The sequence below is a fragment of the Staurois parvus genome, unplaced genomic scaffold (assembly GCF_062004578.1).
Source record: "Staurois parvus isolate SC_StPar_1 unplaced genomic scaffold, SC_StPar_1.0 ptg000151l, whole genome shotgun sequence".
NCBI lineage: Eukaryota > Metazoa > Chordata > Amphibia > Anura > Ranidae > Staurois > Staurois parvus.
Genome location: NW_028317947.1, coordinates 23,379,177 through 23,404,509, shown reverse-complemented (window position 1 = coordinate 23,404,509; position 25,333 = coordinate 23,379,177). Strand labels below are relative to the sequence as shown.

Genomic DNA, 25,333 nt, shown 5'->3' with positions numbered 1-25,333 from the left:
TGAGGCTGGCGCTTTTCAAAGGGTGATCCCTTCTTCCTCAGAGCTCTCTTCTCAGGATGAAGCTGGCGCTTTTCGAAGGGTGATCCCTTCTTCCTCAGAGCTCTCTTCTCAGGTTGAAGCTGGCGCTTTTCGAAGGGTGATCCCTTCTTCCTCAGAGCTCTCTTCTCAGGTTGAATCTGGCGCTTTTCGAAGGGTGATCCCTTCTTCCTCAGAGCTCTCTTCTCAGGATGAAGCTGGCGCTTTTCGAAGGGTGATCCCTTCTTCCTCAGAGCTCTCTTCTCAGGATGAAGCTGGCGCTTTTCGAAGGGTGATCCCTTCTTCCTCAGAGCTCTCTTCTCAGGATGAAGCTGACGCTTTTCGAAGGGTGATCCCTTCTTCCTCAGAGCTCTCTTCTCAGGATGAAGCTGACGCTTTTCGAAAGGTGATCCCTTCTTCCTCAGAGCTCTCTTCTCAGGATGAGGCTGGCGCTTTTCAAAGGGTGATCCCTTCTTCCTCAGAGCTCTCTTCTCAGGATGAAGCTGGCGCTTTTCGAAGGGTGATCCCTTCTTCCTCAGAGCTCTCTTCTCAGGTTGAAGCTGGCGCTTTTCGAAGGGTGATCCCTTCTTCCTCAGAGCTCTCTTCTCAGGTTGAATCTGGCGCTTTTCGAAGGGTGATCCCTTCTTCCTCAGAGCTCTCTTCTCAGGATGAAGCTGGCGCTTTTCGAAGGGTGATCCCTTCTTCCTCAGAGCTCTCTTCTCAGGATGAAGCTGACGCTTTTCGAAGGGTGATCCCTTCTTCCTCAGAGCTCTCTTCTCAGGATGAAGCTGACGCTTTTCGAAGGGTGATCCCTTCTTCCTCAGAGCTCTCTTCTCAGGATGAAGCTGACGCTTTTCGAAGGGTGATCCCTTCTTCCTCAGAGCTCTCTTCTCAGGATGAAGCTGATGCTTTTCGAAGGGTGATCCCTTCTTCCTCAGAGCTCTCTTCTCAGGATGAAGCTGACGCTTTTCGAAGGGTGATCCCTTCTTCCTCTGATCTTAATTCAATAAATTCACCCTTTACTCACTGAGGTAATGCTCAAGGTTGGTGCGCTTTTTTGTTTTTGTTTTTCATTACAGCTGTTATTGGGCTTCCCCAGCCTTGTGTTTGAGCTGCATAACCATTGATCGGCCACCGGATGAACTTTCATATATGGTTCAACCCGTTGAATTCTGATCTGGGTCTCTGAGCGCAGAAGCTTTTGTTTCTGTTTCCACTGGATTGTATCCATGTCAGATTTCCTGCCACAGTGACTGCTCCTCCAAGATGAGGTCAAACGTATCTGCACATTGTATTAAGATCGCACTTCTAGAAAAGATTGCATTCCGCTCACATTGTGTGTGTGATACACATACACCATTACCTGTGTTTTACTGAAGTGGTCAGGAACATAATGGTGCTGGAGTTCCTTTAACATTTAGCTAGATCTGTTTTGGAAAGCTTATTTCCAGGGATATCACTGTTTCACAAGAAAAGGATTCAATTTTTTGAACTGCTCACAAAATGGCTTTGTGCTCCAAATTGCAGGGTACCTTTTCACTATCGCTCCCAGTCTTTCTACAAAAGTGGGATCCTTCAGTGACTTTTTATGTATTTTGATTCTTGCAGCTCACGATCAAGAAAAACATGAAAGCGATTCCCAGGAAAAAGCAGGACAGGTAAGAAGAGAACTTCACATGGGAAAGGTAGGCGGGGACACCTGACCACTAAGATCAGCATTCCATAGGGGCCCATTGCGGGTCACGTGTAGCTCCTGAGACAAAGCTCTTAGTCCTTTCATAGCCTGTGTAATAAACAGCCTCTATTAAACATGAAGCTATGCAGAACATACAGTATGTGATATACATGATTCTACTATAATGTCTGGGGGATAGAAAATGTAATTCTTTTATTTGAATGGTGACATTAATTCTGAAGCAGGTACTTTCATATGGACCTATGGAGTCCCATAGACTGCAGGCTGTACACAGGACCTCACTGTCTTTCCAAGTTACATAGTCTGGCTGAAAAAAGACAAACGCCCATCCAGTTCAACCATTAAAAAAAAAAAGTTATAATCCTATACCCACAGTTGATCCAGAGGAAGGCAAAAAACCCAGCAAAGCATGATCCAATTTTCACCTGCTGGGAAAAAAATTCCTTCCTGATCCCCGGGAGGCAATCGGATATTCCCTGGATCAGCTTTAGCTATAAATGTTATATCCAGTTATATTCTGTGTATCCAGGAAACAATCCAGGCCTTTTTTAAAGCAATTCACTGAGCTGGCCAGAACCAACTCTTGAGGGAGTCTATTCCACATTTTCACAGCTCTTACTGTGAAGAAACCTTTCCGTGTTGAAAGTTGAAATTAAAGTGTATGTAGAATCAAAACTTTAGGGTTAAAATCCTGCCAATCCATTGTTTTCTGGTTTACGCCCCATTGTGGTTTTTAATACCCCTTCTGTCCCAGAGATCCAACAAGAAGTGACAGCTCTCCAAAGTGAAAATAATTCTCCTCTTGGACAGTTGTCACTGCAACATGCGTCACCTTTGTAAAATGTTGTTATGGAGACAACTAGAATTTTGAAATTCCCATGTCTTTCTGTCTTGATGACGGGTCACCAGGACATTTAGAGAACAGAGAGGTGGCAATAAGCAGATAGGGGTTCTGGCCCTTCCTCACTCCAGATCTAACACCAAGGAAGAAAAGGTTTGCACATACATACAGCTTTAAGCCTGTTGTCTCTTTATATTTGGTCCCACCCCCTATCATTCATCTGTCAAATGGCAGAGCCTCTTTCTGCCCTATGAAGGGGGTCCTAGCTCCAGGAATCGTTGGGGATAACCATCATGCACTTGGTTTTGCCCATTTCTGCAATGAGCACAGAGCATGAAAGGTTTACAAAAAAAGTTTACAATGCCCCCAATTTCAGAAATAAAACTGTAATTCAGCTCACCATACCTCCCCAAATCTCCTCACCATGTATGTATAATTAGTATGATCAGCGTTCATTCTGGTGTCACTGTATCCCCCTCCCGAAATGAACCTCTCCTACAAAAAGCAGAGCTTCCTGTTTATAACAGAGTATCCTGGGGGCTCATCAACAGCCGGAGTGCTGAAAATTGCCAGACGCAGATTGATGCCTATTACATATGTTGCTGTCAGTGAAGCCGTCTCCACCCAGAGCCATACCAGAAATGCAGGGCTCCTCTTTTCTTTCTGATGTCATGCTTTTATTTTTTTTCTTTGTACTTTATTTTGTTGGTAGTTTCCTGTTTAAGTTGTCGAACATGAATTAAAGTGCACTATGACGCATGTGGGGGTGAGGTACTGCTTTGTCTAGTTCAGGTGCACTCAGCGACTGAGCTTTAACCCCTAGATTGGCCCCAATAGCTAAACGTTCCCATACACAGATGAATTAAAAAAAGAGTTGGGATTTCTGACAATATTTTTTATTGCTGCCTCAATAACACCTGCCTCCATTCTATTTCTTGTATGGGTGTCACTGCTACAGAAAGAGGGGAAAATCTTCCTAAATGGGTCACAGATAGAAATCAAGTCCTGACAGAAATTGTAACCCTTTTCCATACCAGCAGCCTGAGGTTGCAGGAGGTCTAGGTGAGATCTGGCACTTTGATACAGGATATTTTTGGAGGATTATAAGAGATGTAGTTTGTTACTCAAAAGTTTAATCATCCCCAGACTTTTCGGAAATGGGGGAATGCCACTTAAACCTCCTAAAACTCATACGGCCTAGGGAGCATCCTTTGCCAAGTTAGGAAAAGTTCTTCCTCACCTCCAAGGGTGGTCTAATCAGTTCCCCGGATCTAAACACCTGAAGGTATATCATTCACAACATATTGTTGTGTACATGTGCACTGTGTTGCATTGAAATGCATTGTGTATACATTTGAACACAAGGCACATTTAATGTATGAAAATGTTATGTAAGCAAAGGAAATGGAAAGATACACACCTTGACAAAGATTTTAATAAACTTCCTATATTTATTTATTTATTTTTTTTGCAGTCAGGCAGACCTCCATAGCAGATCTGCTGCTCTTTGATCCTCCCAGGACCCTTTGTTTACTTCAGATGACAGCTATGGCACTGTCGTATATGGCCAGAGCACAGTTAGGATCAGCGTATGTTGTGGATCTGCTATGGCGCTTTGCCTGACATCATGGGACCATAATGTTTTAGTAAGTAAAAAAAAAAAAAGAAAACGAATACAATACTTTGTCAGGGTGTGAGTCTTTTATTCTATATCCTATTGTTAAAGTGAATGAGAGATCAGGGGTGTTGCTCATTCAAGTAGTGGAAGAGGCGAATATCTTATCAGCCCCACAACCACTACAGATTTCGCTTAGCCCCCCACCTGCAGACTTGCACAACCATTGGGGGGGATGTTGGGGAAGATGCCCTTGTCCTAATCAATAGGAAGGCATCTGGCCTGGTATAGTCTACCCCCCTTCCCTCCCCAAGTTTACCTTTTTCACAACCTGGTTACTGCAAGATCAATAAATATCTTGCAAAGGTTGGGCTGTGTATGGTGCACTGAGAGAAAGAGTTATACAATTATACAAGCTGATTTCCCCACTGGGGGGTGGTAGTAATATACATGATATTAAGTTATCACATTTGGAAATGGTATATATTTTAGCACAATTTTAAGTGTATTTATTTTTACTCTTATATAATTTAAGCGCTTCACTATTTTTTTCTTTATAATTGGACTTGGTGGTTTAAGTTGAGTGACAGCAGCTAAATAATAGGCATTAAATTTCCCTATTGAGCGCAGGAGGATTGTCCTTATACAGTTATAATTGTACAGCGGGTATAAAAAAAAATGACCCCTGCAACCTGTTTTTTTTTTTTTTAGGACAACACAGGTACTCTTTGCTTTCCCCATACAATTTGCCGCTAGTGTCTTCCAGTCACCAGCAAGTAGCAAAGCAGCCAAACCCAGTTATTGAAATATTTACTCCCATGCTGTTAATTCCTGATCGACATTCTCATACTTCACAGAAAGCTTTGGTTTGCCTTTTTATTTTCACCATTTTATTTTTCTGTTCATGTAATGTTATGTTTTACGTTCTGAAGACATCCTCAACTCCATCCCTTGCCAAACACTCTGCAGCCCGAAGTTCCACCATCCCCAAACGATCCCCTTCCGCTAGCACAGCCACCCAGAAAAAACCTTCCAGCCCCACAGTCCCTCCCACGAGGAGCCTTACCCAGAGGGCATCCCCAGCCTCATACCGCCCACTGAGCACCCCTTCACGGGCAAAGGTAAGCAGAGATGCAGTGTATGCTAATGGCAGATCTGATAACTGCTTGATATGCCTATGGCTATCCTCTTCATTCCATTAACTCCACTGCTGAATTTCATTTTTCTTTCATTATTTTTCTTCTATTACTGGCTTTTCTGTTTGATCACTGGAATGCCCTTGTGCAGTAATCAACATGCGAGGAGACTTCATTGATACAAGTGTAAATTTGGGAGTCCAGTTTACCCGTAAAATGTGGTATTCACTGGAATCTTGGGGGACCATTGCAGATGACACTCAAGCTACTTTATGCCATGCCTACAGGTTCTCATCTGTCATTTCTGGCAGTTTGAGTCAAGTGCTGACTTATTTCTCAGGGTCTTCATTAGTGATTCATCCCCATCGATATTCCTTGTCAGGTCCAACATGTTGCAGGCAATACAAAAGCAGATGATAGTGTTGGGCTCCTTGGATGGATCCTACATAGTGTGGGCTAATTGGAGGCTCCAGTTGCTAGTGCAACATGTGTCTAGAACACAGACTGGAACTGTTGTTGGAATCTCCAATTATTAAGCTGACTTTATATTTTAGTCTGCTGGTGCCTTGTAGTTCATAATTGAAATATCAACTTTTGATGGAGCTGGCTTTAGGAGCCTGTATAAATAAGGGGCTTAGACAGGCTGTCGGCATCCAGAAAGAGCAGTGTGAGTTATATGGTCACTATAAATGGAATTATGGAAAGGCATGTAGGGGTAGAAGTCATTGTGGGAGAGTATTTTATACTCCTCCACCTGGGCAGTCATAGATGTAGCTTGCCTTTCCAGCCAATCTAAAGTGACATGGGTAAACGATTGCATGTGTAGTCTGTATATGCACTTGAAATATCGCTACAGAGAGCAGCCCTGATCTATCAGGAGTGCCACATCGCATACAAGAATAGCCTAGGGTATGTCTGCCTACTTACCTGCCCTATGTGAACAAACTGGAAACACTAGGACACTGGATGTAGTTGGCAGAACTCTTAAAGCAGGTTTTAGTGTCCCTTTTCCACAAACATTCTCTATTGCTATTGATTGCTAATTTCTGCATTTTATGAATAACAGGATGGAGTTGAGAGTGCAGGGGGGAAGCCGGTACTCAAAGGACCCACCAACACATCCAGAATCCCTTCAAAGACACCCACAGCGGTCCCAAAGACCCCCCCTGGCGGTAAGTCAGCTTGTTAGTGCCTACAAATGTATATAGTCAGAAGAATTGTGCAAGATTGCACACCCCTAGCAACCAATTTAACCAAACTTCAGTAAATCCGTTCTGATTGGTTGCTACAGGTCTCTGCACATTGTTCTTAAAGTGGAACTTTAGTCAGAAAACTAAGTCCTGTTAGATCACTTCAGGCTGGCCCCTTTTGCTGGTATATCTATATAAAACATTAAAACTAAGGGGTTTATTTACTAAAGCTGGAGAGTCCAAAATCAGACTCCCTTCTGCATAGAAACCAATCAGCGTCTAACCTCAGCTTGTTCAATGAAGCTTTGGCAATGAAACCTGGAAGCTGATTGGTTTCTATGCAGAAGGGAGTCTGATTTTGGACTCTCCAGCTTTAGTAAATAAACCCCTAAGTGTCTATATTGTTTAACATCTAGTAGTACACTGTCTCACCCTGCTCTGCACATGCTCAGTTGCTCTTTATTTTTAGGCACTGTGCTGAATTTGTAGTGGCTGATCTGCTAACAGCCTAAAGATTTACTGCTGCTCAAGGGCTCTGGATTTCAGCAAAATGGTAGCCTCCGGCAAGAAGGAAGCGGAGCAATGCTGGAGGCTATTTACAGCACACACTCATTTTGGTAGCATCATTATTAATGTGGAATGTATGTTCCTTGTTAAAGAACATTATTTTTATAAAGTTGTTACGGGTTTATGAGTTCTGCTTTAAGTCACTTGAAGAGTTCTTCCCATAGAATGGAAGAACTAGAAACTCTGCATATACTCCAGTAGTAAAGTCGTCTGTTCATCTGTATGCCTATAAATACTTTATCAGAACTGGAGATTTCTTCAAAGGATATTTGTTTTGTCAGAACTTTTCTGTGGAATTTGCATATCCATTTTGGGAAAGGCTGGATTGGTATGAATGCCTAGTTGGTTATGGTCAATGTTTAGGCAGGCTGGGCCTTATTTAGCAAGGTGCCTCGAATAGGAACTGTCTGTGTATTTTAAGCGGGTGCCAATGTTCACTTATTGTAGTTACATAGTTAATCTGGCTGAAAAAATACAAAAGTCCATCCAGTTCAACCATTAAAAAATAAAAGTTATAATCCTATACCCACCATTGATCCAGAGGAAGGCAAAAAACCCAGCAAAGCATGATCCAATTTGCTCCTGCAGGGAAAAAAAATTCCTTCCTGATCCCCCCGCAATCGAAAATTCCCTGGATCAACTTTACCTATAAATGTGTAATATAACAATATAAGTGTACAAGTTGTTCCATAGTTTTTGTACCACAATTTTATAAATCAAGGCATCACAAAATGTGTCTATTGGCTAGAAGAGGCTTTCATGACTATGTATCTGTTGTACTGTGTCAGACATTTGTCCTTGCTGGTTAACATCTTGTCTCGCATCATATTTGGCCTGCACCCCGGTGACAGGTTTTCAATGGATCATACATTAATTTGACAAATGGTATCCTGATTACAGGTATGGGAAGAGATCAGAGAAAGGTGCCATCCAATGTGGGAAAAGGTGAGAGAGGTGAGCCATTAATAGAATGGGTGTCAATGTGATGAAGTATTGCAGTCACTGCTGTTCCTTTTGGACTGTTCCTCATCCATTGACACTGATTTAGCACACCTTTGGTGGCCACACACACACGTTGATATGACCATTGATCATTCTGTGCTAATAAAATGATCAAACGTAATAAAAATCACAAGTTTAAAGAACCTCCATTTCAACAATTTTACTGAACTCTCAATGGATTATGACTGCCAAGTTCATTGGCCATGGTGAAATTTTGTCGCTTCACGTGTGTGTAGGAAAACCAGTTGTAATTCAGATTGATTAAATGATGTGTTTTCATAGTTCATTTACATTCAGCTGTTATATATTTGCAAGATGCAGAAATAGATATCTCCCCAAAATTGTTGCATCATTTGATATTTTAACTGGTGGATTGCTTGTTTGCAAATGCTCCTATCTAAATAAATGATGAATTGCTACATGTGTGACCACCCCTAGGCTCTTACATGCCACGTCTGTTGTAACTTCTGAGTCTAACGTGGCTGTCTGTCCATAGTGGCAGTTATCTAAAGACCAAATAATGAGATTAATAGTAGGCTGGCCAATTTCCATGTATAAACTGTATTGAACTGCTTAGCTTAACCTAACTCTGTCCATCCCTAATAGTAATAAGAGTAGTTCACTACTGCCTCAATCTATTGTTTTTGAAAATCAAATGAATGCAGTGCCTGTAAAATATCATTTTATTGCCCCGATACCCAATTTCTGATCTTCACTCTCTACCATTTCCAAACAGTTGGTGAAGAGTGTCTGATACCTGGTCCCCTACTAAGTGCTTGGGCTCCTTCCACTGGCCCTATGCCATGACATGTCCTATAATGACATAAGTGAAAATTGGAGGGGTGGGCAGCGAGACAGCTCAATATTAACTGGATTCTGTTAGAGGGACTGCTTTAATTTTTTGGAAGTGACATGGTTAGCTTAACCTTTCACTGCAAAGGCATTTAAAGTGTTACTAAACCCCGGACCCTGCATTCACTATATCTGGTCTCCCAGGACCCCGCATTCACTATATCTGGTCTCCCCGGACCCCGCATTCACTATATCTGGTCTCCCCGGACCCCGCATTCACTATATCTGGTCTCCCCGGACCCCGCATTCACTATATCTGGTCTCCCAGGACCCCGCATTCACTATATCTGGTCTCCCGGACCCCGCATTCACTATATCTGGTCTCCCCGGACCCCACATTCACTATATCTGGTCTCCCCGGACCCCGCATTCACTATATCTGGTCTCCCCAGACCCCGCATTCACTATATCTGGTCTCCCGGACCCCGCATTCACTATATCTGGTCTCCCAGGACCCCACATTCACTATATCTGGTCTCCCGGACCCCGCATTCACTATATCTGGTCTCCCCGGACCCCGCATTCACTATATCTGGTCTCCCCGGACCCCGCATTCACTATATCTGGTCTCCCCGGACCCCGCATTCACTATATCTGGTCTCCCCGGACCCCGCATTCACTATATCTGGTCTCCCCGGACCCCGCATTCACTATATCTGGTCTACCCGGACCCCGCATTCACTATATCTGGTCTCCCTGGACCCCGCATTCACTATATCTGGTATTCCTGGACCCTGCATTTACTATATCTGGTCTCTCACAGTACACACAACATGGAAATGCAATTATTTCAGTAAATATAAACTGCTAAATACGTTTTCTCATCAGCAATTAGAGCAGTCTTGTAACTTCTATCAGTTTCCAGCCAGCCATTATAGCAGCCAGGAATTTTATTACCTTTTTTTCTCCCAGCTATGCAGTAGAAATGATTCAGGCAACTCTAAAGCCACCCTGATCACTTCTACATGGCTGGGGAATGTGGCAGGACAATGCTATATAATTCTGAAATGTAGTTATTTCAAAATGTCATAAGCTGTAATAAAAACATCCAATTTTGCTCCAGCTGACTCGTCTGGCGACAGAAGCGGATACAGCAGCCCCGGATCTCCTAGCACTCCCACAGGTCGTTCCCGCACATCTTCATCACAGCTGCCATCCAGCCGGGAACCCAAAAAGGTTGCCATTGTGCGTACTCCACCTAAGTCTCCTGCTTCTGCCAAGAGTCGTCTGCAGCCGGTCCCCAGCACAGTGCCAATACCAGACCTGAAGAACATTAGATCCAAGATTGGCTCCATTGATAACATCCGGCACACGCCAGGAGGAGGCAAGGTATCCAAACATTGTCAGGTGTCTCTTGATGAACATTTCATGCAGAATAAAGTGGGGTTGGGTGGAATTGTTGGAGATAATTGAGGTCATTAGGGAGTAAAGTCTCTCTTTTGTGATGATCTTTGGGATATAGGATATGCGGGGGAAAATACCAGCAGCATAAGCCTGTTAATTCTCAAAGTAGGTGTTTCCAAGTTTGAGAATTGGTTGTGTTTTGTTTTTTTGTTTAATGTGTGTGTGTGTGGGGTGTAGCTGTTTTCCTCTTCTTTTGGAGCAGCTTGTTATGGCTCAGCGGTTTCCCCGTGCGATAACAAGCACCTCCTGTGCAAGCACGGCTCACCCTTCCATGTTCTTTGTAGAACAATCTGGGATCAAAGGTTCCATCCTTGTGCCATACTAGGTACAAATAGCAGCAGCTCCTGGTATTGGAGTGATCATGCAAGGATGGCAAATATTGCCCAGGCCCTCTGCAACCAAACGAATGTCCCTGTGGAAAGTATCATTCTTTGGACAGGGACAGAACCACACAGGAATATTTGTGTCCTGCTTACAGTTGTAGCTTGTCTTTGTTCTTGTCAGGCAAGTTACTAACTTGCAATACATGAACAATTCCCCACTCCTCTTCTAAAAACACTTGTTGATCTAAAAGTCATCCAGTGCGCTCCTAATTTACATAGTGAGCTGACCGTGAAATCCCAAGTCGTGTTGTCAGCCCTGTCTAGTTGTCTTCTGCTGGACCACACAACACCTTCTCCCACCCCATGTTGTGGAGATGAGAAGAGGGGGAGTAGACCAGCAGGGGAACACAAGCAAGGCTGACAACACTTCTTGGAATTTCAGGGCAGCATAGGAAGCTCACTATAAGAAGTTAGAAGCTCACTGGATTTCTAGGACATACAGAGGAATTTTCCAGAAGTTTCATCCATTGCAAATATAGAACTGTCCATGTATTGCAGAGATCTAATGCTGTTATGGCCAGACATCCCCTTAAAGGGAAACCTTTCCTGTTAGAAATGGAGGCTGCTATTGTTGACTTCTTATTCTTTAAATATATTTTTTTTGCCTGGCTGCCATGCTTCCATACTTCACCGACCCAGAACAAGTATGCAGATAAGGGTGTCATGACATTCTTGGATGCCTATGGTTTTCAGGTCAGTGCCTTTCAGCAGTATTCTGAGATCTACAGAATTCATCTTAAAACGGCTCCCACCCCACTCCTAACACCCATACTTAGAAATATCTGTATGCTACCCTATTTTCAGGCTGCTCTGGTACGATCACACGATTCACTCTCCTGTGTCAGCTAGTTGCAGCTTCAGCGGAGAGCAGAAAAAGCCGACAATGGATGGGCCATAGTAAACCTATGGGTGATGTCTCAGGAATTCCAGCCATTGTCGAGCGCTCTTTCCTCTCCCCTGTAGCTGGGGCTGGCAGACTCAGGGGAGATCACATGGCCAGACCAGAATGGCCTGACAATAAGGCAAGTGTACAGATCTTCCTTCCACAGGCTAGTTAGTATAGGTGTTAGGAGGGGAGAGGGAAAAGTTAAATTGGAATTCAGTCAGCGTAGCACCCTAGGGTTACTAGTAATTTCAGAAAGAGTTCAGGAATGGCAGCCTCCATCAGTCTTTCAGGAAAGGCTGACTTGTAGGCATTTCAGACAGCTGTGTATCGTTTTTTTTTTCTAGGGATGCACCGAAATTTCGGTGGCCGAAACGTTTCGGGCAAAAACACCCCTTTTGGCCATTGGCTGAAATTATTATTATTATACAGGATTTATATGAAATTAAAAAAAGCACCGATACAGGTGTCCAAAAATACCTTGCCGCTGCCGCCCGCCCACTGTCGCCCCTCGCCCGCCACCGCTCGGTAGTTCTCAGCCTTACCTGAGCAACCACTGATCTGGGCGCTGGGCATAGAGATGAGTGAAGGAAAGATGGCCGTCTCTCATCTCTATGCCCTTGGAGGACCAGAGCGATGTCACTTTCCGTTCCAACCGTTTTTTAATTAAATTTTTTTTAAAGCACTAGATCAATGCTTTTTTTGGTCCAATGCTTTACATTGCAGGGGAGAGATGTGCGGTCTTATTGACCCCATATCTCTCCATAAAGAGGACCTGTCACTAATTGGTTCTATCACAAGGGATGCATGCATTTCTTGTGATAAGAATAAAATTTTTTTTTAAAGGGACAGTGCAAAAAAAAATCAAAAACAAAAAAGCATTAAATACATTTTAAAAAAAAAAAGTTTAAAGTACCTCGTCCTCGCACATAGTGGTGAACACATACATAGGCCATGTCCACATATGTAAATGCTGTTCAAACCACACACGTAAGGTATCGCCACAAACGTCAGAGCAAGAGCAATAATTCTCACACTAGACCTCTAACTTTACACTGCTAACCTGTAGAACTTTTTAAAGCATCACCCATGGAGATTTTTAAGTACCGCAGTTTCACGCCATTCCACGAGTGTGCGCAATTTTAAAGTGCGACATGTTGGGTATCTATTTAATCGCCGTAACATCCTCTTTCATATTTTACAAACAAATTGGGGTATATATTGTTTTTTTTAATCAAAGTGTATTTTTTTCCAAAAAAAAAAAAATTCATTTTTAAAAACTGCATTTCGGTTTCGGTTTTCTGCCAAGTGCATTTTGAATTTTCGTTTTCGGCACCAGCATTTTCATTTCGGTGCACCACTAGTTTTTTCTTTACCAAAGCACGTGATTTGCTTTGTGTTCCATACTTTCCTTTTCCACATACACAAATTGGATTTTCTTTTTTTGCTAACTCTTCTTCCCAGAGTGGTGGTCAGGCTACATGGGCTGATGCCCATGCCCAGTGGAACGTCAGTCGCATTGGCCACCCTTGTAGTGCTAGTGTTCACCAGTACAATGGTTGTAGTACTCATTTAATGCTTGGACAGTAATCTATATTGGACATTTTCAGAAGATGAAAAAAGACAACTAGGGTGGAGGGAAGCAACTTTGTAAAAAGACAACATACTGATTGCCATATTTTCGTTGTCCACCTTCTCTTCCTGCCATTTCATCTGATTGCTACATGCTACATTTCCACTTTCTCTGCGTCACTCCATTCACTCTTGCCCGCTTCATGCCATCTGCTGCCCGTTTTTCTTTTTTCTGCTGTTTTACCACCTGCGCCTACCTCGTTCCTCCCGCAGGTGCAGATTGTCCACAAGAAAGTTGATGTCAGTACTATTCAGTCCAAGTGCGGATCCAAGGACAACCTGAAGCATGTCCCTGGGGGAGGAGCAGTGAGTGACACACACTCTCCGTACAGATACACTGAGCACCACCAATCAGCCGTCACCAGCCGCCATCATGGCGTCCCTTCTGCTTGTTTGCTGCACTTTGATTTCTCTCATTCTGGCTGCCTGCACGTAGCACTGACTCTGTAATAGCTTCCTACTGAGAGCAGAGATTATACTTCACAAGATTAACAAGTGTCTTGGAATAACCAATATTTCTGTATGCTGCATTGCATGTAATGGTGCATATGGTTTACAGTGTAGAGAAAGCAATTAAAAGCAAAATGGAACAAACACTATTTATACAACGATATAAAATATATATCTCTATTCCATTTAAAAACAACATTGTCTATATGAGCAACACATTTTGTAGAATGGTGCTGTCTTCAGAACACAATCATGCTTTTATCTGCACGAGATGCAGCGGTGTTCTGCATTGTACTTTATTTCATCATTTGCAGGCTTTGCTGGAAGGCAAGCTAGAAAGATGGAGGTCATTGGGGGTGACTTTGTCTCACATGCCCTCCTAGACAATTTTTTTTTTTCCATTGCGCTGCTATCCCTTTAGCTGTCCTCCTTTCTATGAAATAGTTCAATGGTGTCAAACTGGCGACCCTCCAGCTGTCGGCAAACTACAACTCCCATCATGCCTCTGATAGTTACAAGCATGACTCCCAAAGGCAGAGGCATGATGGGACTTGTAGTCTGGCGACAGCTGGAGGGCCGCCATTTTGACACCCCTGGTTTAATGGGCTCTCTTGTTTTTTCTTTTTGTGTTAGTGAAGTCCACAGTTTCTAGCAAAGCCTGTTCTTGTAGGAAGAGACCATTTTGAGGCTCATTATTCCTCTATTGAAGGCTCTCTAATTTTGGCAAAGCTTCACAGCCTGTTAGGAGATCCTATTGCAGAAGTAATAGAGTGGACACCTCCACATGTTTTGCCCAGAGCAGGAGCTGCCATTGCAGATGTAAACTGTGGTGACATCTGCTGATAAAATCTGGTATTGCAGCATACCTTATAAAATGCTCTTATTATATATGAATCAGGGGCGGACTGACGACTCATGGGGCCCCCGGGCAATAGGAAATCATGGGGCCCCTGTGTCCTTGCCCACACTCAAACCACACCCAAAAAAAGCCTATGAAAGGTACCAAGGGCATCTCATGGGGCCCCATACTGACCTCGGGCATTGCCCGAGTGGCTAAATGGTCAGTCCGCCCCTGATATGAATTGTTTCCGTGTGAATAAGATGAAAGATCCCGCAGTATGGCTGCAATACAGGGATCATCATCCAAGTCAAGAGGAGGTTTCCACCTAAAGTGAACATTTCAAGTGACAGGCATTAGATTTTACAGCTGCTTTCTCTAACCAAGCTATAATGGACTCTCTAATCCCTAATTCTATAACTTTGATTTTATTGCTTATTTTCCCTGTAAATGCACCTGTGACCTACTCACGTATGCATGTCGCCATTACATGGGCTGGATCCATGACTAAATCTCTGGAGGTGACTGGGGATCCTTCGTTTACACCACTTCTACTGGGTTCAGAATGGCTGCTTTCTGTGTTTAGGTGGCAGATGCACTTGGATGCTGGATCGGTCACTAAATTCTTGAGTAACTACTGACATTTGTTTTTTTTTTCTTTCCAGCACTAATATTGTCTCTTTCCAATCCTCAGGTGCAGATCACGCACAAACCAGTTGATCTCAAACATGTTACCTCCAAGTGCGGCTCTATGGGAAATATCCATCACAAGCCAGGTACTGCTGTCTTATTTACTAGTATTTTCCAGTTATTAAAAGTTGAATGCCAGCCCAATTTTTTTTTTTTTTTTTAAGATTTGGATAGAATGAGGAAGGGTTAGAACTGCAGAAGGCTTGTACAGTTGCAAGAAAAAGTATGTGAACCCCTTGGGATTACGTGGAGTTTTGCATGAATTGGGCATAAAATGTGCTCTGAACGTCATCTAAGTCACAACAATAGAAGAACACAGTCTCAGTCTGCTGAACATAATACTACACAAACATTAGATGTTGCCATGGTTTAATTGCACATAACATGTAAACATTCACAGTGCAGGGAGGAAAAAGTATGTGAACCTTTGGACTTAATAACTGGTTGACCCTCCTTTGGCAGCAATAACCTCAACCAAACGTTTCCTGTAGTTGCAGATCAGACCTGCACAACGATCTGGAGTCATTTTGGACCACTCCTCTTCACAAAACTGTTTCAGTGTAGCAATATTCTTGGGGTGTCTGGTGTGAATCGCTCTCTTAAGGTCATGCCACAGCATTTCAATCAGGTTGAGGTCAGGACTCTGACTGGGCCACTCCGGAAGGCGTATTCTGTGCTGTTGCAGCCATTGTTTTGTTGAATTACTTGTATGCTTTGGGTCATTGTCCTGTTCCATCACCCATCCTCTGCGGAGCTTCAGTTGGCAGACAGATGGTCGTACGTTTTCCTGCAAAATGTCTTGATAAACTCTGGAATTCATTTTCCCATCAATGACAACAACGTCCAGACCCTGAGGCAGCAACGCAGCCCCAAACCATGATGCTCCCTCCGCCATGTTTCACAGTGGGGATGGGGTTTTGATGTTGGTGTGCTGTGCCTTTTTTTCTCCACACATAGTGTTGTTTGTTCTTCCCAAACAACTCAATCTTGGTTTCATCTGTCCACAGTATATTTTGCCAGTAGTGCTGTGGAACATCCAGGTGCTCTTTTGCAAACTTCAAACGTGCTGCAATATTCTTTTTGGACAGCAATGGCTTCCTCCCTGGTGTCCTCCCATGTACTCCATTCTTGTTTAATGTTTTCCTTATTGTAGATGTGTCAACAAAAACGTTAGCATGTGTCAGAGATTTCTGTAGGTCTTTAGCTGACACTCTGGGATTCTTCTTTACCTCATGCAGCATTCTGCGCTGTGCTCTTGCAGTCATTTTTACAGGACGACCACGCCTAGGGAGAGTAGCAACAGTGCTAAACTTTCTCCATTTGTAGACAGTCTGTCTTACCGTGGACACATGAACATCAAGGCTTTTGGAGATACTTTTGTAACCCTTTCCAGCTTCATGCAAGTCAACAATTCTTGATCGTAGGTCTTCTGAGAGCTCTTTTCTGCGAGGCATGGTTCACATCAGACAGTGCTTCTTGAAACCAGTAAACCCAAAACAGGTGTGTGTTTTTTAAGGGCAGGACAGCTGTCAGCAACACATCCAATATCATCACACTGATTGGTGTCAAGGTTGGCTCACTCCTGGCTCCAATTAGCTTTGGGAGAAGTCATTAAGCTAGGGCCTCACATACTTTTTCCTCCCTGCGCTGTGAATGTTTACATGTTATGTGCAATTAAACCATGGCAACATCTAATGTTTGTGTAGTATTATGTTCAGCAGACTGTGTTCTTTTATTGTTGTGACTTAGATGACGTTCAGAGCACATTTTATACCCAATTCATGCAAAACTTCACGTAATCCCAAGGGGTTCACATACTTTTTCTTGCAACTGTAAATGCTGTCTCCTCTTCTTATAGACCTAAAATGGGCCATACTTGTACCACTGGGATAAAAACTCACTCAAATCTTATGGAAAGTGAACGACTGTGTTGATGGGGAATCAAGCAACTTTTCTTCCTTCAACCCCATGGTTAAAGGAAACCAAATTGCTTAATGTATGGCCTGCCTTAAACCATCACATTTCTGTTGTAGACTTCACAATTGAAGTGACAATGCTAATTATCTAGACCAGTGATGGCAAACCTATGGCACACGTGCCGCAGCGGTCACGCAGAGCCCTCTCTGTCGGCATGCGAGGCAAGTCGCCCCAGCAGCTGAGCATCAGATTACAGTACACATGGGCATCGTGCGCATGCTCGAAAAGGAGTAGCGGTGCCAGGTGATGACATCACAAGCCGAAACTCATTAGCCGCGCCTCGTCCGAGCTTTCGCATGGCCGGTCAGTGCGCTGCAAAGGATATATATATTGGGCTGGCTGTGAGTTTTAATACATTCATTTTTATTAACGCTAGATTTAAGCTTGCGCTGGTGGTCAGTGAAGCTTTGCCCCCCCCCCCCCTTGTGCCGGTGGTCAGTGGAGCTTTGCCCCCCCCCCCCCCCCTTGTGCCGGTGGTCAGTGGAGCTTTGCCTTCCCCCCCCCCTTGTGCCAGTGGAGCTTTGCCCCCCCCCCCCCTTGTGCCAGTGGAGCTTTGCCCCCCCCCCCTTGTGCCAGTGGAGCTTTGCCCCCCCCCCCCCCCTTGTGCCGGTGGTCAGTGGAGCTTTGCCCCCCCCTGGTGCCGGCGGTCAGTGGAGCTTTGCCCCCCCCCCCCCCCCCCTTGTGCCGGCGGTCAGTGGAGCTTTGCCCCCCCCCCCCCTTGTGCCGGCGGTCAGTGGAGCTTTCCCCCCCCCCCCCCCTTGTGCCGGCAGTCAGTGGAGCTTTGCCCCCCCCCCCCCCTTGTGCCGGCAGTCAGTGGAGCTTTGCCCCCCCCCCCCCCTTGTGCCGGCAGTCAGTGGAGCTTTGCCCCCCCCCCCCCCTTGTGCCGGCGGTCAGTGGAGCTTTGCCCCCCCCCCTTGTGCCGGCGGTCAGTGGAGCTTTGCCCCCCCCCCCTTGTGCCGGCGGTCAGTGGAGCTTTGCCCCCCCCCCCCCCCCTTGTGCCGGCGGTCAGTGGAGCTTTGCCCCCCCCCCCCCCCTTGTGCCGGCGGTCAGTGGAGCTTTGCCCCCCCCCCCCCCCCTTGTGCCAGTGGAGCTTTGCCCCCCCCCCCCCGTGCCGGTGGTCAGTGGAGCGTTGCCCCCCCCCCCCCTTGTGCCAGTGGAGCTTTGCCCCCCCCCCCCCCCCCTTGTGCCGGTGGTCAGTGGAGCTTTGCGATGAATAAGTGGGTTTTGGATTGCAGTTTGGGCATTCGGTCTCTAAAAGGTTCGCCATCACTGAGCTAGACCTTCAGAAGCATTTCCCACAGTTTATTCATCACTTGGCACTTGGCTTTCTCTCGTTACAGGTGGAGGCAACATCGAGGTGAAATCAGAGAAGCTGGATTTTAAGGAGAGGATCCAGTCTAAGATTGGCTCCCTGGACAATATTACTCATACACCTGGAGGAGGGAACAAAAAGGTAATGTGCATCCTTCCTTCCCACCAGCCAGCTGCAGAGTGAGAATGTCCATTGCTGCTCCCTTTGTCATGTGAACATAGGCAGAGATCCTATGATGGGTCTCCAAACTATGGCTCTCCACCTGTTGAAGTACTAAAAGTCCCATCATGCCTCTGACAGTCTTGCCTGTGGCTGTCAGAGTCTTGCAAGACCTCATGCGACTTGCAGTTCCTCAACACCTGGAGGTCCATAGTTTGGAGACCCCTGTCCTATGATATGATCTCCCTTCCATGCTGTTATTAAGGATATGGTATCCATTTAAGGTTTTGGTATCGCCATGTAAAACCATTGCGGAGGTGTTGCCCTTTGGTCTCCTCCTTTTCCAAGGCGGCCAAGAATCCTGTATCTATGCTATATTACCCATGTTTTTCAGCAGTAGGAGGGTGGTTGTCCCTGGGCAGCCAACATGGACCTTTCCACAACCCACTGGCAGCAATCCCAATGAACAGGTACTAATCTCTTCCACACCAGTACCTGAAAGATGTGTGGACAGTCTAGGTTGTTTGATAGTCTAGAGAGGATCCCGTACTTGAGGAAAGTCAGTGTTGGAAGCTTAAGTTTCTATAAAGCTGAAGTCAGGTTTTTTTTTTTTTAAAGAATTAAATCTTGAGGCCCTTCTATCTTCTCACTCTTTTCCCAGTTCTCATCTTCAGTGGGAAAATTCCCATCTAGCAAAGACCACCCATACCTTTTGCAAAAAAAAGTTGGTGGAAAAGAGATTACTTTTTAGTTTCCATTTAGAAACCTTCATTAGGAAATATTGTTTTTGTATTGTATGGAAATGAGGGGCTGGTACTTACTCATAGTCGTCCACCACAGCACTAGTGTAGAAGGCTGGGGAATTGGGGTAGCATTTTCTGTCCTAATCCCTGTTTGAACCTCTTTCCTCATGTAATTGGAAGTGTCATCACAGCAGGGGGGCATTCACTTGCAGTCTCTGTTTTGAGGATAGACAGGGTGTGCCAAGCTGGTATCTTGCAAAAATACCAGCAAGCACGGCTATTAAATTTTGAACTCTTGTTTGCCATTAATGCTTTTATTGCATGTATTACAATGCTAATTTGATGTGGGAATACGCCTTTCTTGCCCTTTTTGATACTCAGGGTCCAGGTTATGCAGTAAGGTTGTCAGGAGCAGTGCAGAAAGCCTCTCAGATTGACTACAGTTAAAAAGACTTGTTATCAGCCCTGTCCCTTCAAGTATCCTATAGCTGGAAGTAGATGTGATTTCCTATAAAACTAGAAGGGCAGCAGCCATGGACTTCTCCCTGCAGTCCTCTCACTGTATGACTAACCCGTTTTGTACATTGTGTGTGCTGATGATTTTTAATAACCGCTTGTACTTCTCTCTAGCTGTGTTGAGCAGAACCTGGCTTTTTTTTTTTTTTACTTCACCCTTTTTCTGCAGAACCAAAACTAATCTGTTCACTCCTCCTAGCCACAAATACTGGTCTACTCTCAGTACTTTCCATTATGTGTCCCTTACAGGAGAACTGCTTTACTCTGTTGGTAGGCCTCATTGCTGGGCCTCCAATCTCTCTGCATTCACTTTTTTCCCTACTATGCAGAACTGTTTGGTTTCCACTCCAGTCTGTGCACCTTTTTTCTCCCATCTGCAAAACAATTCCTGGGCTCCACTCTGCCTCAGCCAGTCTCACAGAAATGTTGCCTTTCTCTCTCACCAAATTCACCTTTTGTTTCCTCCTTTCCTCAAAGCTGTAATGCTAGAGGGAAAAATCATGGTCTTTTATATGTACCCCATATCTGACGTGCAAATGTGCAGGACCGTAGTGGCTGCACTTCAAAGTTCATTGGCCTTATTATGGGGGTTATTTACTAAAACTTTATGGTACAAAATCTGGTGTAGTTCTGCATGGACACAAATCCACTTCCAGGGTCAAAGCTTCATTGAAGAAGTTGAAATCTGGAACAGCCGTGCTTTGAGTGTACCAGTTTTAGTAAATCTCCCCCCTATGGCTTTAGTTGGCTTGGTTTACTGCACTCCCTTCTACATGAACTCCAAGTTTTGAGGCGCACATCTCTGCATATAAAAGGCCCTATACTTTCCTTCTAGGACACAGCCACTCTTTGCATATTCAGTTCCAATATTTTCCATATTCCTTTTTTTTTTTTTTTTGTGCTGTTGCCTTCTCACATTTTTATTCCTGGTCTATCCTATTCCATCAGTGCCAGCATTCTGTTACAATCCTGTAATTCTCTATAAAATGCGGTGTACAGCTGTCATAGGCCACAAGAGAATCATATTGTAAATACAGGGTTCAGTAGTAAAAGGCTGAGCACGAACAATGTACGGATAAAGTGCCTTTGTTGGAAGAAGATCACATAGTCAAAGCCAGGTCAGGTGGTCTGATCTACCACCCTAGATTAGCTGACACCAACAATGAATATTCACACCATCGTGTCCTATAAAGGCCATTGGCTGGGAGAGCAGGAAAGAGAGTTTAGTTTTATGGATCCACTGTTTGGCAACTGCAACCAGAGGCCCAAAGTGTAGGTTTGGTCAAAATTAACATGGATACGGCTCTTTGTGTATGCCTTTTAAAGACCCTCCACATACAGAAAAATCACCATTGATCTGCCAAAAATCCAGCAAGCTCCTAATTTTCTGTAGTGAGCCAACACCACCCTGCCTCTACTGCACTAGAATTCCAAACCGTGTCATTAGCCATGCCTCAGTTCTCCCCTGCTGGATTACAGAACACCTCCCCGTTATGTGATGGAGATGTGGAGAACAGAAGATGGTCTGTAGGCCAGAACTAGGCAGGGCTAATAACCCAGATTGGGCTTTTAATATGGCCGAGGCACTGTTGTCAAATGAAGGCAGGAGCAGAGTTTATTCTGCCAACCAGCAGCTATGTTTAAAATGGCTGCAAGAATATAAAAGGGATAAACATGGGAAGTATGCATGTACTGCAGAAATATTTTATTTTGCCCAAACATACACATAATCCAGCATAGTGTCTCATGGCTGTAGTGGAGAATGTGTACACGTCTAGTGTGCTCTACTACTGACCTATATACTTCAGTTAGTTTGGCTGACAAAAGTCCATCCAGTTCAACCAAAAAAAAGTTATAATCCTACACCCACAGTTGATCCAGAGGAAGACCAAAAAAAAACCCCCCAGCAAAGCATGATCCAATTTGCTCCTGCAGGGGAAAAAAATTCCTACCTGATCCCCCCAGAGGCAATCAGATATTCCCTGGATCAACTTCACCTATAAATGTTATATCCAGTTATATTCTGTGTATCTAGGAAACTATCCAGGACTTTTTTTTTACTTCCTTAGAGGGTTGTAAACAGGACACAAGGCTTAGTGGCAATTAGGAACATCTGAACTCATTCATTATAATTTACAAGACCCTGACGGCACTGATGGTCCCCCTCTCCCTGAGCCAGCTACCACTTTACTTTCTCCATCCTCCTCTGTGTACATTCCACCCCCCTTCATCCACCCCAACTCATCTTTTCACCCCCAGAGAGAGAAAGGGAACGAAGACAAGCCAAGGGGGAGCCTTTCCCCAAACGGGTTCCCCAACATTCCTCCACCCCCCTTGCCTGAGGAGCCAGATTTACCACCTCCCCCACCAGAGGAGCCAGATTTACCTGAATTACTAGCTTTGGAAAGGGGTAAGTACAGGACTGTCTTTCAAGCATCTAGTTGCAAATGTGGAATAACCAAGCACTAAGATCCAGTCACTTTGGATGGATCTAAGAGCGGTTGGTAGTTGAAAATAATCAGGGATTGGTCATTGCAGCTCAAGATCTGAAAGTAGCCACTTGCCTGAAGGATTGTTTAGCACAGACCCTTTATACAAAGGCAATGTAATCCAAGGAAGTGACTCCACTAACTTTTATGGTGTTCCCAAGTGATTTGGAGCTTGTATAGCATCTATTTTAACCAACAGCTCGATTTCTTTTGGCATAAAATTTAAAATCCTCCAACAGAAACTTGGGCAGCATTTCCAAGCCTCACTGACCCTTTTTGTCAAGCCTGCTAGATCTTGGCTTGATATATGGCCACTAAAGGCTTAAAACTGTACCATGTACTTGCCAGGCTTCGACCATAAAATAAGAAGCTATTGGTTCAAACACATGCTGTGCAACCCTCGTGGCAGATCACTTTGCTGACGCTTTGGGACTGTAGTCCAAGTGCCACTGGAATGGAGGAGATTGTTACACAAGGCATTTGTCGAATGTGGTTGGTGTCAGCTCTTATTACTACTGGCTTAGGCCTGGTTTCCCCAGGTTCTTGTTACCAGCCCCCCCCCCTCAAAAGTAATTGGTGGGTGCTGGATTGCCTTTCATAAGGCTGTTGAGCAATGGGGTTTACAGGTGTTCAGGATGAGATATTGCTACCTCCTGATTAATCCCAAGGGGGATATTGCATTGCAATACTACATTGAAGTCAATGGACCACATAACTGCTTGTCGACCACTTGGCGCACACCATGGTCACATCTGGCAAGCCGCAGCACTTGGCAGATGTGACATGCCAAGTTAAATTTTGCTAGGCCACAGCATTGTGAATGGACCTAAGCTCCTCCCAATTCCCAATATTATTTTGTAGGTAGGCGATAAAAACACACATCAGCCACCTGTTATTTCATTGGCCCTTTGCTACCCATGTGAATAAGCCCCAGTACACAAGTCCTGAAAGTTAGCCAATGGTGCTGCTTGGCTGACAGAATCCAGCTGTTAGGTTGTCTTCTGTTGAACAAACATTCTTGCTGGAAACCATGTTAATTCCCTCTACGAAAATATTTTCGTCAGCTGCGTGGTTTCAGTGACAAAAATGAAACAAACAAAAAAAAAAATGTAAAATTCACTTTCAATTCAATGACTAAAATGTCATTTTAGTCAAGACTGACTAAAAATTAAATCAAAATGTGATGTCAAAATTAACAGTGGTCAGAAAAACAATATATTCGTGTTTTGGTTTTGAAACGTGGTTTTATTTATAAAGCTGTTACTTGATGCTTGTTTTCATTATTAAGAGAACTGTTAACGTTTTTATATTCCTGTAATGGGTGCAAATGGTATTACAGCCAATAGAGGTTACAGGTTTTGTTTTAAAGTTGCACATCTGTTTGTCAAAAAGTAATTATATGAATTGTTTTAGTCAACTAAAATCTCCAGTATCAGTTTGTTGAATTGTTGGGTAGATTGCAAAACACATTAAAAAAAAAAAAACACACACACTACATGCTTTTCTACAAAAACACTTTAAAAAGTCCCGACCCTTTCCAAAAATGCAGTGGCTGAAAAATGCCTAGATGTGAACATGTCCCATAGGAAACCATATTAAATGGACTGTAGTACGTTTCTGCAAAAAGCACTAAAATGTATAGGTGTGAAACGAGCCTAAATCAAAATGTCATATTTAACACTGGAAAACCAGCACTCAATGGGATTTTATATGCACACAACATTCACGTGAAAAGTATATTATGCAAAAGAGCGCTAACACTTTTGAAAGCCCCTAAGCCACCAGCATTTTCTGACTGACCCCCCCAGTATGTGTGTAGTAATCACTGCATGCTGTAGCTAGACATGTTCTAGAATACTTACTAGCTATACCATGACTTGGATGAAGGAGAACCTTCAGAGACACACTCGGCCCATTGGGATTTCAGTCCAGCTGCGCTTTCATGTATTCCCTTTTCTAAACAAATTGAACTGTAGTTAGTTTGGCATGCATGGGTAAAAGGGCGTAGTCCCCAAAAAGTCAAATCCGGCTAGTAGTTTGGCATGCATGGGTAAAAGGGTGTAATCTCCAAACTACCAGCCAGATTTGACTCTTTGGCATGCATGGGTAAAAGTGTGTAGTCCCCAAAGAGTCAAATCTGGCTGGTAGTTTGGAGATTACACCCTTTTACCCATGCATGCCACAAAGTACCAGCCAGATTTGACTCTTTGGAGATTACACCCTTTTACCCATGCTTGCCAAAGAGTCAAATCTGGCTGGTACTTTGTGGCATGCATGGGTAAAAGGGTGTAATCTCCAAACTACCAGCCAGATTTGACTCTTTGGCATGCATGGGTAAAAGTGTGTAGTCCCCAAAGAGTCAAATCTGGCTGGTAGTTTGGCATGCATGGGTAAAAGGGTGTAATCTCCAAACTACCAGCCAGATTTGACTCTTTGGGGACTACACACTTTTACCCATGCATGCCAAAGAGTCAAATCTGGCTGGTAGTTTGGAGATTACACCCTTTTACCCATGCATGCCACAAAGTACCAGCCAGATTTGACTCTTTGGAGATTACACCCTTTTACCCATGCTTGCCAAAGAGTCAAATCTGGCTGGTACTTTGGAGATTACACCCTTTTACCCATGCATGCCAAACTACCAGCCAGATTTGACTCTTTGGGGACTACACACTTTTACCCATGCATGCCAAAGAGTCAAATCTGGCTGGTAGTTTGGCATGCATGGGTAAAAGTGTGTAGTCCCCAAACTACCAGCCAGATTTGACTCTTTGGGGACTACACACTTTTACCCATGCATGCCAAAGAGTCAAATCTGGCTGGTAGTTTGGCATGCATGGGTAAAAGTGTGTAGTCCCCAAATTACCAGCCAGATTTGACTCTTTGGCATGCATGGGTAAAAGTGTGTAGTCCCCAAAGAGTCAAATCTGGCTGGTAGTTTGG

General features: G+C 44.2%; 1 protein-coding gene across 14 annotated transcripts in view; it reads left to right on the top strand.

Annotated features, from left to right (window-relative positions):
- The window catches only part of LOC149464619 (microtubule-associated protein tau-like), a 201,848-nt gene that overhangs the window by 67,076 nt on the left and 109,439 nt on the right, over positions 1–25,333 (top strand). For 6 of the 14 annotated variants that reach the window (XM_089674650.1, XM_089674649.1, XM_089674662.1 and 3 more), the window contains 8 exons: positions 1,624–1,673; positions 5,100–5,288; positions 6,370–6,475; positions 7,961–8,014; positions 9,978–10,243; positions 13,430–13,522; positions 15,199–15,280; positions 18,512–18,624. In XM_089674650.1, coding sequence (XP_089530776.1) covers positions 1,624–1,673; positions 5,100–5,288; positions 6,370–6,475; positions 7,961–8,014; positions 9,978–10,243; positions 13,430–13,522; positions 15,199–15,280; positions 18,512–18,624 — 953 coding nt within the window. Of the gene's footprint in view, positions 1–1,623; positions 1,674–5,099; positions 5,289–6,369; positions 6,476–7,960; positions 8,015–9,977; positions 10,244–13,429; positions 13,523–15,198; positions 15,281–18,511; positions 18,625–22,160; positions 22,312–25,333 lie in introns of all 14 variants that reach the window. The other 8 variants (XR_016312369.1, XM_089674657.1, XM_089674656.1 and 5 more) reach the window with 4 other exon arrangements.